General features: G+C 46.2%; 1 protein-coding gene across 1 annotated transcript in view; it reads left to right on the top strand.

The window, feature by feature from the left end:
- PIK3AP1 (phosphoinositide-3-kinase adaptor protein 1) overlaps positions 1-17031 on the top strand; it is a 95908-nt gene that overhangs the window by 66844 nt on the left and 12033 nt on the right. The window contains exons 9-13 of the mRNA XM_008144120.3: positions 3709-3804; positions 5711-5905; positions 8533-8598; positions 10747-10952; positions 12318-12390. Of these exons, the coding sequence (XP_008142342.2) occupies positions 3709-3804; positions 5711-5905; positions 8533-8598; positions 10747-10952; positions 12318-12390 (636 nt within the window). The remainder of the gene's footprint in view (positions 1-3708; positions 3805-5710; positions 5906-8532; positions 8599-10746; positions 10953-12317; positions 12391-17031) is intronic.

The following is a 17031-nucleotide window of genomic DNA, read 5'->3' as shown; positions in this document are numbered from 1 at the left end:
AAAGGGGCAGTCACGCCGCTCCTGCCTCTGAGGCTCTTTTTCGGCCATAAAAACACGGGAAAAACATTCAGTTGGCCTGCTTTCAGGGGTTGAGAGCCTTTCCAGAAGAATAGTCTCTCAGTACCTGACATTTTACTGTATTATGTACCCAGATTAGGTTTGATATTAAATTAACAACACGTAATCTGAATGGAGTTTCTACTGCAGCTAAGTAATCTAGATTTATGTCCCATGAGGAGTATCACATGGTCTTCTTTGCATATTCATTCTTGCTCTGGACTGATTCCCGAAGTAAGCGCCTGCCAGGCTTTCTCTCACCTGTTCATGCTTCTTTCTTCCCGGGAAGGGGTTCTTTCTGATTGACTCCCTCAGTCAAGTACAGGCTAACTCTGCAGCTGCCTCTTCCCGGAGGAGACTGTGGCCCCGGAGTCTCCTTGTGTTTTTATTTTTTTCCTCTCCACTGAAATGAAAGAACTTCACCCTTTCTCCTTAGACCAGCAGGTTTCGGCACATTTCAGTTTATTTTTAACTGGCGGGGGATGAAGGTTAAGCACTTGGAATCTGAAGTACCAAACCCCAAGCATCCAGGAATGCAGGGATTTATTGTCCTGCTTTCCTTTACAAAATGTCCTATGTCCCTGCACCTCCAGAATTTTCTGTGTTTCCGTCACTCGTGTGTCGCTCACTGTGTGCCTGGGTTGTGTGTACACTTGGGTTGTCAAATTCAGAGTTTGAGAGAATCTTATCGCTCATGAACTCCTTCAGCGAGGTACTTTTTCTCTTCTTTATTGTTATAAAAGTAGTTTCTACTACTACTAGGATTTACTGCCTATGGTAATAGTGTCTTAAAAATAATTTCAACTGCCAATGTCAGTTAGCTGGTATTGAGTGGCTGGGGAGCTGTGTTGAGAAGGATTCTGAGGCCAGGAACAATGCTATGATGGATCAGTAATGTTTGCCTTAAGTGTAGAATAGGGACATGGAGGCCAATGTATGTATTTGCTGTTCCTGGTCTAATTCAAAGATTTTCAACTCAGTTTAAAAAGAACCATTTTATTTAAAATATAAATGGCAATAAGATCAATTTCAGGTAACTTCATTGGAGGCAGTGCACATCCAGAGACTCAACAGAGACCAGTGCCTGTATCAGGCCAGGGCTGCTGAGTCCTCTGTGGACATGATGGTCTTGCTTGAATTGAGTGTGTGTCCTACTCCCAGGCTGACGGTACTGATAATTTGGTCCCATCTGTGGTAAGCAGAATAATGTCCCTGAATCTGTGAATATGCTAGATTACACGGCAAAGAAGAATTACAGTTGCAGGTGGAATTATCAGCTGGCCTTAAGATAAAGGGAATATACTGGATTATCGGGGTGGGTCCAGTGTAATCACAGAGTCCTTACAAATGGAAGAAGAAATCAGAGATGGCACCATGAGGAGGACTTTGTTCCGCTGAGCTTTCTGCCCAACATTGCTGGCTTTGAAGCTGGAGGAAGCGGGCCTGGTGCCAAGGAAGGAAGGCAGCCTCTGGAAGCTGGAAAGGTCAAGGAGACAGATGCTCCCCTCGAGCTCCTGGGAAGGGATGTAGTCCTGCCCAAACCTCGAGATTATCCTAGGGAGAGCCATTTCAGACTTCTGAACTGCCGAACTGTACGATCGTATGTTATGTTCTTGTTTTACGCCACTAAGCTTGTGGCAATTTGTTACAACAGCAAGAAACCAATACGCTGTCTAGGTTGCCTCAATATAATGATAACGATGGCCACTAATATCTAGTGCCTGGCACTGTTGATAAGCATTTTATAAGCATTGTCTCAATTGGCACCTACAGTCTTCCTATGAGGTGGAGACTGTTATTTATCCCCACTTTACAGATGGAGATAAAGAAGCTCAGTGATAGCAAGTAACTTGCCTAAGGATGCAGAGCTAATAAGTGTCAGAACCAGGGCTTGAACCTAGGTCCCCAGGATACCAAAGACCATGTCTCATTCACAACCCTCAGGCCCTTTCCTGAACCACAGGACTCAAAAGGCATTCACGTTGAAAAATATTCTTTCAAATGCAAATTTTAAAATATGTAACCATGGCATTGTTTATAACAGCAAAAAAAAAAAAAAATGGAATCATGGATAACGAAGAGTAGATCAATTGTGGTTTATTTAAAAACTAGTGGCCCGGTGCATAAAATTCATGCATGGGGGGACATGTCCCTCAGCCCAGCCTGCACCCTCTCCAATCTGGGACCCCTCAGCAGTCAGACACCCCCCTCACAATCTGGGACTGCTGGCTTCTAACCTGCCTGCCTGTTTGCCCCTAACCACTTCTGCCTGCCAACCTGATCGCCCCCTAACCGCTCCCCTGCCAGCCTGATTGATGCCTAACTACTCCCCTGCCGGCCTGATAACCCCCAGCTACCCTCCCCTGCAGGCCTGATTGTCCCCAAGGCTTTTATTAGTATAGATGGAACATTACGCAACAATTGGAAAAAATGTATGTGTTAGAGCCACTTCTATCAACATAGTACCACCTTAAAATCATAATAATACCATCTCAAAAACAAAACAAGAACTTGGTTTTTAGGTCACCCATGTAATTGGTACGTTATAAGGAGGAAACACATTGACCTTTGGCTTTCACGATTAAGCATAAACCCATGGAGACGAAAACTGTGTGAAAACCATTCAGTTACCACAGTAAATCCACTTAAACCCAAGCAACCAAGAGTACAGTACTTTATGACTCTGAAATATGTGCTTTTGAAGTAAAAGTTCAGACTTGTGTTTAAAGTAGAGCTTTGATATTATCAAGAGGTTGTACTCACTATGTCATATTACACAATTACTGAGGAAAATATGTAGTTTGAAGTTGAATAGTATACTTTCAGAAAAAATGGTTTGAATTTCATTATTATACACACATATACTGTTTCCTTACTACTTTGATCTTTGGAGACCAGTTAAAGACAATATGGTGAATTTGTATGAGGAATTCTTTGCAATTCCTTATATCACACTTCCAAAGAATACAAATTCACCAGATTGTACACTCTTTAACTTTAAACTATATTCATACCTTTTGAGCCCTGTGGTCCAGGAAAGGGCCTGAGGATTGTGAATGTTGCTCTTCTTTATACTCCACATGTACTCCGTGTTCTTATTGAGTAATTGGATGGATGGATGGATGGATGGATGGATGAATCCTATATAATAAAAGTGTAATATGTTAAGTGTCTGATCAATAAGTCGACTTGACCGCTCAACCAGTCGCTATGATGTGCACTGACCACCAGGGGACAGATGCTTGGACTGGTAGGTTAGCTTGCTGCTGGGGTCTGGCCGATCAGGACTGGGTGAGAGGGTTGGACATGCCCTGAAGCGCTCCTGCAGTCCCTTCCTGGCCGGCCAACCTTCTGTGGTCTCTACCCAGTCAGCTGGCCCCCACCGCCCCGATTGGGACTGGACAAGATGGCCCCAATTGGTCCCAATCAATGGCCAGGCCGAGGGATCCCACCCATGCATGAATTTGTGCACTGGGCCTCTAGTGGATAGATAAGTATGATAGATAGATGAGTAGATGAATAGATTAATGAATTCTTGAATCTCTTGGTTCAAGATCTCTTGATTTGTTAAAATTTCTATATTCATCTGAAAAACCTCCTTGCTTGTGTGGAAGAACAACTTATTACCTCTTAATCTCCTTTTCCTTCTAGATGTCGAAATGCTTCAGGCCAGTACATCTAGCCCAATCGCTGGAGAAAGTTTCTCCCGGACCACTAAGGACTCTATGATCCGCAAGTTTTTAGAAGGTAAGTTGTAGCTATGAGCAGGGAAGCAAAAGGGAGAAAGAAAAACACATGTAAGACATTGCCTGGTTACATCTGAAAGTTGCTCCACTCAAGGAATGGGTTTCCATGTACATGGCATATGGGTGATTGAAGGCATTCTACCCCACTGGCTCTCCCATCAGCCTGTTACAAGGAGGCCAGAAGTTGCCACCACTGCAGCAACTCATCTGGATTAACAAGTTGCCTTCAGCAAGACGTTTTTTTAAAAATGCACATGTTTCTTTTTATTTAATCAAAATTGATTGAGTACTTACTATGAGCAAATCACTATTGTGGATGTTGGGCTGGGGACACAAAGGAAAATAAGATTTGACTTACTTCCTCTCTGATGCAGGAGAATATAGGAGCATATGCACCACTGTTATTAAGTTGAGGCTGAATTGCAGAGTGGCTAAGAGCACAGCCTCAATTCCTCCTCGGTTAGCAGGGAAAACTTGGGCAAGTTACTCAGCTCCTTTGTATCTCAGTTTCCCCAGTTGTAAAGTCAGATGAATGTTGTGAGAATTAAATGAGTTATTGTACATTAGGCCTCAGAGCAGGGCCAGAAATAGAACAGGTAGTCAAGGTGTATTATTGTTGGTATTCTTTTCTTATCATTATTGAAGGTGTCAAAGGTGGAAGGTGTTAAGTTATATGAGTAATCCCTTAACTCTTTTCAATCATTTATAATTTATAATGGGGTCTATTGATCAAATAGGTGTAGAAGGCAGGGTGCTAAGAACATAGGATGGGGAAAAATAGTTTTGACAGTGAAGCGCAAAGAAAAGTTGTATTAGTAGACAAATCACAGGGAAGTCAAGAGCAGCCTCCCCACTGCTCAGAAAATGCAATGAAAAATCCCTAATAAATACTAGATTAGAAATCCCATAGGAAGGAGACCCAAGCTTCATTCATCCCTGTATCTCAATCAGGCATTTAATACAGATTTGTTGGCTGAGTGGTGCTAGAGAGAAGAAGGAAGGGAGAGGAAAGCCCCTACTATGCGTATACACTGAGCTGGGTGCTTGCCTTTTATTATCTCATTTTTGTCCTCACAGTATTCCCGTGAGTAGGTCTCAGAGGGAAATCAGGCTCAGAGAACATGTTACATAACATGTTCAAGGTCACACAGCTCTCATGTATGAGGTGCGGCTGGCATACAGGTCGGCTGAGATTCCCGAAGACAAGAGGCCCTTGTGTTCGGGTCTGAGCACAGAGCATTTCAGCCCGTTACCAGGAAGGAGGCAGAGAAAATCTGAGGGACAGAGGGTGGGAGGCAAGCTTCAGTCCTAAGTCTTTTGGTCACTGGGGAGCAGAGTGGCGGCAGAGGTTGCAAGAGAGGCAGTAGAGCTTGCTGGTTAGGAGCACAAGCTCTGGAACCAGTGTTCCTGGGCCCCAATCTGACTCTGAGCAAGTTATTTAAATCCCCAAGGCCCCAGCTTCTTTATCTGCAAAATGAGAATAATGGTTATAGTTACTCCACCGTGTTGTTCTACAATCAAAGGAAATAATGTGGGTAATACCCTTGGAGCAGTGCTGGGCACAGAGGAAGTCCTTGGGAGGGGTTTGCTATAGTCATTTTGATGCTGAAGGTGAGGGTGCTGGAGCTGTTGGTGGGGAGGCCTCCGAGCCACCCTCACAGTGCTGCCCAGACCCAGGGGTTGGTTCCAAGTGTCCTTGGGCTTTAGGGCTGTACTCCCCTTTCCTTAGTTCTAATGGGACGAATAACTGAGTCTCGGCAGTAAAATTAAGATGATAGAGCCTAGAGCTCACTTCCTTTTGCTGCATTGATGGGGTCAAATGAAGGTGACATCAGTGTTTTCTCAGTTGCTTTGCATGGGGTTGGTTCTCAACCACTGCTTTCAGTCCCCTTTTACTGTGTTTCTAGGCAATAATGTGGGCATCCCCACTCTGGAGAAGGAGCCGTTCCATCATGATCCGGAAGATGTTTATCACACAGTGGAAGACGATGAGGCCTTTTCCCTGGACCTGGCCAGCAGGCCCCCCGTCCCAGTGCCCAGGCCAGAGGCCAGTGCTTCTGGTGCTCACCAGGTGCCCGACAATGAACCGTACATTTCTAAAGGCAAGTGTGGCAGGGAATGATGCCTAGGGGGGTGTTCAGAGCTTCTCAGCAGGAAGGCCCTAGATCCTCTAGCTTCTGAACCAGCATCACTCCGATGGTCTGAGGGTCTCCAGCCAGCCCCAAGGGGCAGTGTCAGAGCGTGGGGCAGATTCCAGAACTAGACTAGGGGCAATGATCAGATCCAGTTCTGGCCTCCCTGAAAGCATTCGTACACAGTGTGAAGACAGAGGTACACAAGTTTCCTGGGAGTCCACAAAGACAAGAATCCTGCTAAATTTTTATCTCTTGAAACTCTTATTATTATTATTAATTTTTAATAGCTAGCATTTATTGAAACACACCAAGAGTCCTCTATCCAGAGCATGTCATTTAACCTTTACAATAATCTATTAGGTACGGACCATTATCATCCCCATTTTACAGATGAGGAAAATGGAGGCTTACAGAAGTCGGTTGATTACCATATAGCAGAGCCAGGATTTGAACTCAGGGAGGCTATCTTCACAGACTTTCAGCCATTAAGCTAGGCTGTATGCTTACCTACATTAATAAAAAGTGTTGATAATTAGGTTTTGACTTCGTAATGGTCCCTGTGACATCAGATGCTGATAGCATTGTCAGTTTCACTGTCTTTTAGGACTTGATTGCATTAATATGATTACAAGTACAGTAAGAGTAAAAGAATTGCCAGATCTATGCACCTTACCTTCATTCCATTTTTAATAGTATAAGCAGGTTGTGGAAGATGTGGCAAAAGGATATCATCAATTCGGGGAGGTAGCCTTCAACCAGAGTCCCAGGTGGTTGGTGTTTGTAGTGGACACTATTGTGCCCTTCCCACATCCTCTGAGCTCTTTACATTTCTGCCCACTGGCTGGACCCGGCCTGCCAGGACCTGTGTCTCTTAGCCTGATGGCTTTCATTGGCAGCCAGAGCCTCCTCTGAACCCTTGCAAGACAGACTGGAAGAGTTAGGGGGCGGGGAGTAATACTCCTGGACACAGCCCTCAACCAGTGACTGATGGTGGTTGGAGGATGAGTACCCCAACATACTTGCTCCTCTCCTGGGAGAACTCAGAAGTGTGTCCTCAACATTGTTTTCCAGAAATCCCCAGCTTGCCCACCATGCTAACTTACTGGATAACCCAGCAATTACTGCTTTGTCTACTTTTCTGCCTCACCTCCATTACCTCCCACATAGACTACTTGGCTTGGATCCTTGTCTCAGGTCTGCTTGTAAGGGGACCAATGAAGAGGCATGCAAATAGGCCTAAATGGCAGAGGGTGAAAGACGGAAGTATTACAGATGTCCCTCTTTTCCCCCCTTCCACCCGACCGCACCTTCCTCCCCCGGCATGCCGCACTACTGTCTGTGTCCATGGGTGAAGGATAAGGTGTTGATGGCACAGCTCATTTTGGGGAGGCAGTTAGAACAGGGGCATGGGTGATTCCTAAAGAGCACTAACAGACTTGCTAAGAAACGGTGGGTAAGCAAAGGAAAGGAGAGAGGTAGGAGAAGACAAGAAGGGCAGTGGTTTGGAAACCTGAAAACCTGGGTTCATGCCTGAGCCCTTACAGTTACCAGCTGTACAGTATGGGACATTGGGTAAGTCATTGCACTCTCTTTAGCTTCCTCATCTACAAAATGGGTATCATAATAATATATGCATGCACTGATGAATATATCATATTAATTCATAATAATACTCTCTATAGCCTTATTGTAAGAGAAAAATGAAATAATACCTGGGGAACTACTTTATAAACTCTAAAGCGCTGTAGTGACATAAGTTGTGTTAAGTAGCATGCCTAGGTACTACTGTCCTATTGGCATCAATTTCAAGGTTTAGATGTGAATAATGAGAATCAAAGCTACAATTGAGAGCTTACATGTGCCAGGCACTTGTCTAAGTACCTGCCATGTATTAACTCATGTAATCCCCACAGCAACCCAACAAGGAAGATACTATTCTCATTCTCATTCTACAGACAGCAAAACTGAGGCCAGGAGAGATCGAGCCTCTTGCTGAAGATCATGTGGCTCCTAAGTGCAAGCCAGCATTTGAATCCAGGGACTCTTGTGCAGAGCCAGGGAGTCTTAACCACTGCGCAGGCCACTAGGTGGACATTGGTCACTTTAGTTTTCCCTATTAGCCTCTATGGGTCTGCCACTCATGAGTGACTTCATCTAAATTCCTTTGGAGCTGTGACATTGCTCCTGTTCCACCGCTCCGCGTTCTGTCTTATGCCACTCGTGGACATGTTAAGTGGCACTTCCTTTTATTTGCAAGCGTCAAGGTGTTCCACGGCTAGCTTCAGGCATCCGGGGATCCAGTACACGTCGTTTCCATCACCCTTCTCTGTAATGATCTGGCTTTGTCTTTCTGGGTTTGAGACCTTGTCTGCTTGGTTTGTCCTCAGCTCCGAATCCCTGCAACTTCTGCTCATTAGTTGCTCCTCTGAGAGTGTTGATTTACAGAACTGCATACACGGTCCAAGGTGTGAGGTCATTATGAGTATTAATTTTGTACAAGGTCTTGGTAATTTTTGCAAATGTATAAGACATTTTAAAGCCCTTTAGAAAGAGATCTGATTTGGCTTTTACCGAGAATACTGTTTATCTCACAGTTTTTGCAGAAAAAAGTCAGGAGCGGCCTGGGAATTTCTATGTTTCCTCAGAGAGCATCAGGAAAGGTAAGCCAGTTGTCCTCAGCTCCCTTCTGTCCGACCTGAACTTCCAGGGGGGAGAAGTGTTAATGTTTCAGTGTCACGGCAAATCCTTAGTTGGCGTTGATAAGTAGGGAGGCCCTGGAGATACCGTGGGTGGAGCTGCCTGAGAATCCTGTGCTGATGGGAAAGGGAAGGGAGAAGAGATTGGGGTGCCCACAAACATTGTACAAAGTGATCACACTAGGGATAGTAACATTCTAGAAAGTGTCTGTAACAGCAGACAAAAGTATAATCTGAACATTGAGTTCAATCTCAACAGGTTGAAAGTGGGTGGCCCAGCACTCAGTCTTGACCCGATGATACAGTCCCACCATGTTACTTACTTACCCTATCTATCCTAGCTAAACTATATATTAATGCAACTATTTTTAAAAATTTATCGTTATTGTTGAAAGTATTACAGATGTCCCCCTTTGCCCCCCCTTCCACCTGACCACACCCTCCCCCCCAGCCCCCCCCCTGCCCCCCCCCCCCCCCCTCCCCCAGCTTACCGCACTATTTTCTGTGTCCATGGGTTATGCATTCATGCATATAAGCTCTTTGGTTAATCTCTTCCCAAGTCCTTCACCCCCTTCCTTCTGAGATTCGTCAGTCTGTTCCATGCTTCCATGTCTCTGGATCTATTTTGCTCGTCAGTTCATTTTGTTCATAAGATTACACATATATGTGAGTTCATGTGATACTTGTCTTTCTCTGGCTTATTTAAGAGACATTTGCTTGCCATTGAGTAGCATCTTTCTTTTTTTAGAAGACTTTTTTAAGGAAGCTTGAGGAGATAGGTGCTCTTTTCTTCTTGATTATTTTCCTTGTGCTAAACAGGGGCATTCCATATTATCCCATTGGTGATTCTTTAGAAAAGGAGCGACAACACCCTCTAAGCATTGGAAGGCATCCCTAGGGCTGTAGATTGGAATTGGTTGGCTTATACATTTTGTTTTCTCCCCACACTTTATCTCGCGATACACTTCAGGAGGGCAAACCCGGGAGAAAGGCATGTGAGTGTGTGTAGACAGATGAGCGAATAATTGGGAAGGCTGATAGATAAACTCCTCTGAGGCTTTTTTGAATACCCACTGGGGAAGCCACCTCTCTTTTTCCTTCTTGCCATCTCCCTGAATCACAGTGCCCAAATCGGGTCCTGCTAGAGAAATGTAGAATCGAGGACAGCTCCACGTGAGCTGAGCAGTCAAATGTCAAGTTGTCTTCCCATGTTCCAGGGGCCTCATCACCTCTGCAAGTAGCTCATTCCCCACAGAACTTGGTGGAGTGACAGCCTGCGGGAGAGAGAGAGGTTCACTTCATATTTCCCTCGGATCTCCAAAGCAGAGGACTATGAATTTGTAATGTGGAGGAGAGGTTGGCACAACCCAAGGAGAGCCTGCGGGGGGACCCAGCACCTAATTTACACCTGGTGACGTTGGCCCTGGGTCATGATTCCATTGGCATTCCAGTCTCTTCAGGCATCTCATGCCCATAGGTCCACCATCCTTGTGCTCCATGCTGCTCAGAGGCAGGGAGGATGGGGAGAGCTGGGAGTGTGGGAGAGCATCCTGGCTAGACTTCCCTGTAAGTCCCCTTCTGGGAGTGGATTCTAGTCTAAAGCAGTGGTTCTCACCTGGGGGTGCTTTTTCCTCCCCCACCCACCCAGAACAGTTGGCAATGTCTGGGACATTTTTGGTTGTCACAACTGAGGAAGGGGGTGTTATTGGCATCTAGTGAGTAGAGGCCAGGGTTGATGCTAAACATCCTGCAGTGCACAAGACAGTCTCCCAATGACAAAGAATTCGTCCAGAATGTCCCTAGTGCCTAGGCTGAGAGATGCTGGTTTAAAGGCCTCTCAGTAATCCAGGTTTGAGGGATTTCATCTACTCATCAGCAGATTTCAGACCTCCCTAAAATGTTGTGGCCTTTTCTACTTTCGTGTAATAGGCTTTGACGTTATTAGCTGCTTCCCTCTCTCTGATTCCATATCATCTGCGCCCCTTCTTGGTTTCACATGCAATTGTTCTTTCGAGACACGTCCTCTTGAGCCCAGGGCCAGCCTTGTTAACCCACTCATCCCTGACGCCCCAGTGGGGGAGCTGTCAAGCTGAGTTTTGCCTTCCTTTCCAGAGCCTCCCGTCAGACCGTGGAGAGACAGGCCCCCGTCAAGTATATATGATCCTTTTGCTGGGATGAAAACGCCGGGCCAGCGGCAGCTCATCACCCTCCAGGAGCAGGTGAAGCTGGGCATCGTCAACGTGGACGAAGCTGTGCTCCACTTCAAAGAGTGGCAGCTCAACCAGAAGAAGCGGTCGGAATCCTTTCGCTTCCAGCAGGTAGCTGGCTCCGGAAGGAACTGGTTTCGTGTCTGTTTCTCCTCCACAGGAGTGGAGGGCCGGGCCCACAGATGTCTTTTGTGTGGCTGCAACTCAGCCCCTGAGGTGGGGCCTTTGAGTGTTATTGTGAGTCAGTGCGTGTGTGGATCTGTCACCTGTAACCACCACGGTTCCCTGGCTGAGAGATGGACGGCTTTTCTGGTTGTCGCCAGGCTAGAGATCAGGAACAAAGACTCAACTGTAAACCCCAAATCTGTGGCTGTGGCTTCCCTCCGCATGGGGCCTTTTGCTTTTACTTTCCAGCCTTTTCTTTTCAGAGTCTCTGTCTCTACTCCTAGTGGCAAGACTCCTACAGAACTATCACACTTTAGAACTCAAAGATAACTTGGAAAGCTCCCAAGAAATACGATAAAATAAGCCATAGATATAAAACCACCCAAGTTAAGACACACACACACACACACACACACACACACACACACACACACACAACTTCCGGTGCTTCCCTACTGCTCTGTGGGCCAAGCTTAGTCTCTCAGTCACAGTCACAACCCAACCCACCTTGCAGTCTGGCCTCTCACATGTGAACCTTCTGCATGTCTGGATGTTAGTCTGGGGGCATTTTCCCTAGAATGCACAGACTCTTCACTTCCAGTGGTTGCTGTTTATTGACTAAAATAACAACCAATTTCCACCCTCACATGTCTATTTAACATTTATTGAATAACTACAATAGACCTGACGGCAGAATTACAGAAAGATGCAGGACCTGGTCTCGCCCTTTAAGAGTTCACAGTATCTCTGAAGAAAAAAAAAAACACACACACACACACACACACACACACATGCATGCACATGCAGCATAGCCCAGTGCCAGATGGCATTGGCAGTCACAAAGGACCGGAGCAGAGCAGGGAGGCTTTAGGGAGAAGGGGAGCCTTGACCTAGGCCTGCAACAGAATTATGGAAAGCAATCGATGTCCTTCAAGGTCAGGCGAATCAGAACACAATTTCTGAGGCAGGAATGTGCGTGGAGTGTTTGTGAGCAGGTAACAAACCAGCTTGGCTAGGGGCATACAAGGAGGATGGCAGTGGCTTAAAAGGCTGGGAAGGAGCTGGGAAACAGGGGGAGGGGAGACACTTTATTGTGGACAAGGTGTCTCTCTCTTCTCTTCAGGCACAGCTTCTAAGAGTACTTGGATTTCTCTGGGGCAGATTGCAAATTCACTCAGCCTCATTTGCATGTTGGAGATATTATTGCAATGTGATGTATCTTACAAATAGCATAAAATCAGAAAGAAACTCTAATGCCTAGAGGGTATAACTCTGATGCATACTTTAAAAACAAACTGATTTTTTCCCCAGGAAAATCTTAAACGGCTAAGAGATAGCATCACCCGAAGACAGAGAGAGAAGCAAAAAACAGGAAAGCAGACAGGTATGTGGCTTCTGGGGGTGAGGGAGTTTGCTGCTTGCCCAGCACCTGTCACCCTGGTTAGGTATCTGGGTCCCCCGCTAGACTGTGACGTCCTTTTGGGCAATGGCTTCGCCTTGTTAATTCTCTGTGTCTAGTACCTGGGACATAAGACATGCCAGTCAGCAAGTGAATGAATGGATGGCTTGAACTCTGCATCCCTCTACCCTCTCACTCCAAGAGGGTGATTTCTCCCCAGGCACCAACTCTCCCCTGGGCATCCAGGAAGATACGGTTTTTGTGCAGAGAAAGGAGAAAATCCCACTTGCACGGTACCAGTTTTGATTCAAGCAGGGAATTGTGTCATCGGTGTCCACACCACACACTGCGTCAGAAGCCCAGGGCCCACGCCTAGCAGGGCTCCTGCCATGTGTCATGGCCATGAATCCCAGTGTGCACACTGAGGACCAGGCCCCTCTGTTCCCCTTGACTCATCCTCCACGTGGCACCAACACCCTGCAAGGAGTGGGCATCTGCTCACACTGCATATTCCCACTGAGAACCTGTGGCAGGTGGTTTCTGTATGGTTTGCTCTAGCCAGCCTTACACCTAGAGAAGCTGGAAAAAAAAAAAAAAAGGCTCCCAGGGGCTCTCAGATCTTGAATGGAGCCTCATTATATAAAGAGATAAGTCTTTCTCCAGCTGCCACCAACAGCCTAGTGAGTATTAATGATTTTTAGTATTTTGGAGAAGAAGGGTATAAACAGGTTTTACCCATGGCAGAAGGTCAGAGAGGTCATCCTGATGACCTCTTGATGTCTTCTTGAGTGACTGGATTTTAAAAGTATGCTGCCACTAGTCCACACGTGTCTGCCCTGCTGGTGAGAGGGGGAGAAAAGGCAGAAAATCTGGTTTTTAAGATCTGCAAGTCATCCTTAGATTGGACAGTAGGGCTCTAGGTAGTAAAGGGACTGAGGTGCTTCTTATTTTTATTTTTTAGTAATCTTCACCCAAGGTTATTTTTCCATTGGTTTTTTTTTTTTTTTTTTTTAAGAGAGAGAGTAGAAGGGAAGGGGAGAGACACACAGAGAGAAACATCGATGTGACACATCAGTTGGTTGCCTCCTGCACATGCCCCAACCAGGGTTGGGATGGAGCCTGCAACCAAGGTGTGTGCCCTTGACCGGAATCAAACCCAGGACCCTTCAGTCCAATGGCCGACTCTCTATCCAGTGAGCCAAACCGGCTAGGGCAGCGGTGCTTTTTAAAACTAGAACGCGCCGAAACCGGTTTGGCTCAGTGGATAGAGCGTCGGTCTGCGGACTGGAAGGTCCCAGGTTCGATTCCGGTCAAGGGCATGTACATTAGTTGCAGGCACATCCCCAGTAGGGGGTGTGCAGGAGGCAGCTGGTCGATGTCTCTCTCTCATCGATGTTTCTAGCTCTCTATCCCTCTCCCTTCCTCTCTGTGAAAAATCAATAAAATATATTTTAATAAAACTAGAACGCATGAACTCAACAACAGAAGCCTTGATTAAATGAAGCGTTCAAGCTTTTAAATATAGGCAGCACCAAGAAAGCTGCGATTTGGTGATGCGTGTGGCGATGCACGAGGGGGATGAGAGCCAGGGCATTCAGACACCAGCTCCCACGTCTTTGGTTGAGGCCTGCTGGGGTGGGGATGGGGGGCCCTTGCAATCTGGCTACCAGAGGAAGCCTCGGCAGGTGGGAGTCGGACCCTGCACTGGATGGCGTGGCTCAAGGGCCTCAGAGCACCTGCCAAAGGGAAGGCATTATTTGTGGTTGAGTAAATATGATCTATTAGTTATCTCCATAAAACTCGACTACATATATAGTTAGTAACATACTAACTGGTAATTGCCTATTCTAGGGATTTTTCACACTGTGTGCACACTTGTGGGGATGGGAGGTTGGGGTTGGGGGTGGGGTGGGTGATGGGGGAGGAGATTAGGATTGGAACAGAATTTGAGGCTACTTACTCTGCTTCAACCATCACAGCTCCTTTAAGAAATTTGTTTTCTACACCGAGCTTCCATTTTCACTAGAGGAAAGAATTCTGCTTCACAAAAACCAAAAACCATTTGAAAACCATTGGCACAGAATAACATTGATCTATAGGAAAATGAGGGTTGACGGATGGCATTTCTGGTTAAAGGACATTTTCCAGAAATGGAGCCCACTCTAGACACAAAGACTGCCTCTCTTCATTTAGAAACTTCATTCGCCTTAGAAAAGAAAAACAATGATCCTTTTTCCTTTCATTTGGGTTAGCGCAGCACGGATAATTAAAAAGTAAGAATTTGTTCATAACTTGCCAGTCTTTCTCCAGCCCTACGGAGCTATTTTGCTCTTACTGGGATGGTGCAGAGCGTTGATGGTGTAGGAAAGCAGAAGAGGGCTGGCGTGGCTCCTGACTTGTTGAACACCCGGCCCCACAGAGAAGACAATCAATATTTGTGTTCTGGGTGTGTCTGTGGCCGGTCCGGGGCAGGACCAAGAGCAGCAGGCTGGGTCCCAGGAAACCTGAGTTCTGATCCCCACGTGGTCACGGAATCATTTTATAACCCAGGACAATTCCTTGGACCCCTCTGTGCCTCAGAGTCCTCATCCATGGTTACACCTGACTTACTTCCTTAATGGCGAAGTGGTGACGTTCACAGGAGGTATAATAACACATGTGAACGCACTTTGGGGAAAGTCCTACGCAATCTAGTAATGATAACTAGCATTCCTGGCATTGTTCCTTTGTTCAAAGACTGTCAGGATTTTGTAGACATTTAGACTGGCTCTACTTGATTTTTTTTAACTTTAGACTCCCTTCCACCCCCCGCCACCATGTATTCTACTTTTCTTCCTCCTAGAATTGGTTGAGAGTGGAATGTTGCCTCATTGAAGTGAGTGAAACAAACAGGAACCTCCCTTTAAAAAATTGTTGTTTAAAAAAACCATGCCAGGACCCAACCAGTGTAGCTCAGTGGTTGAGTGTCCACCTGTGAACCAGGAGGTCCAGTTCAATTCCTGGTCGGGGCGCATGCCCCGGTTGCCGGCTCCATCCAACAGGGGGAGTACAAGAGGCAGCTGATCAATGATTCTCTCCCTCTCCCTTCCTCTCTGAGATCAAGAAAAAATATATAAACAACAGCAACATAACATGCTAGGTCAAAGTTGAGAGAGACAAAAAAGTAAGACAGTTATTTGGACCCTAAAAACCCATAGGCTCACACCCACATGCGGGTACACCCTGCTAGTCTCTGTTCATGTAGTTCCAAGCGTGGGTGGGTGCTTCCACCGTTCAGTTGTAACCAAGAGAGCCCGAGGAGGTGAAGATGTGTGCTACGCAGAGACCTGGAAAGCTGGTTTAATACTAAGACCATACACGGCACTTGGAACTGGAGTCTCTAGAATGAGGAGAGCTTGTGCCTTCGCAAACCAACAATGCACCTTTTTTTTTTTAATCCTCACCTGAGGATATGATTTTATTGATTTTTAAAGAGTGTGGAAGGGAGAAAGATAGATAGATAGGTAGATAGATAGATAGATAGATAGATAGATAGATAGATAGATAGATAGAAAGATAGAAATATCGATCAATTGCTCCCACTGGGGATCGAACCTGCAACCTAGGTATGTGCCCTGACCAGGAACTGAGCCTGCAACCTTTTGGTGTACAGGACGACACTCCAACCAACTGAGCCACCCAGCCAGGGCCAACAATGCACCTTTTTAATATTCTCCGTGCAGAACATTTATCATACACTTGGTCTATCCTGTCTTCACACCAGCTCTTTCATGCTGTTCTAGCTTATCCATGTGCCCTTATTGGCAGACTTCTGGCTTTGGCAAACAGAGCCACCTCTACCCTTGGACTCCCTGAACTTCCTGCTATGCCTATCCCATAGAAGAGTGGGGTGGAGGAGGAAGTGGTACCTGGAAGATAAGGTGGCATGTACACCTGAGCTTGCACCTCTCCCCAGAGGTCCTGCCTCATGGCAGCTAGGGGGGCTCACCTGGCTTTTACACTTCCCTGGGGAGGAAGCTAGTGTGCCACCTATAGATGTTTTATTCTGCTCAGAGAGCACGAGTTGTTTTCTGGGCATAGAACCCAGGGGTGGAAATCTAGGGAGAAATAAAGATCAACCACTGGGCAGGGCGAAGCCAATAAAAAGATCAGGTCAGCCCTGGCTGGTATTCTCAGTGGTTAGAGCCGTGGCCTACACACGGAAGGGTCTTGGGTTTGATTCCCTGTCAAAAGGCACATATCTGGTTTGCAGGTTTGATCCCTAGCCCCGATCTGGGAGCTTGAAGGAGGTAGCCAATCAGTGTGTCTCTCACATAAATGCATTTTTTTTTCTTTCTCCCCCTCTCTACCTCCTTTCCACTCTCTCTGAAAAGCAATGGAAAACATATCCTTGGGTGAGGATTTAAAAAACAAAAGAGAGAGAGAGAGAGATCGATCAGGTCAATGCTTTGCAGGACAAAGAAATAATCTATCTTTCTGAATCTGTGGGGTCAAACCATCATCAGTCTTGCAAGTGTGAAAATCTTTCTCAGGCCATTGGGCCTCCTTTCACAACTCTCTGTTGTCAGTTGTGAGCCACCCACCCATCACCCATCATTCATTACGGGACTGAGAGGCAGTGTGAGC

Source organism: Eptesicus fuscus, chromosome 17 (assembly GCF_027574615.1).
Source record: "Eptesicus fuscus isolate TK198812 chromosome 17, DD_ASM_mEF_20220401, whole genome shotgun sequence".
Taxonomy (NCBI): domain Eukaryota; kingdom Metazoa; phylum Chordata; class Mammalia; order Chiroptera; family Vespertilionidae; genus Eptesicus; species Eptesicus fuscus.
Note: the sequence above shows the minus strand (reverse complement) of the source record. Positions and strands in the feature narration are given on the sequence as shown.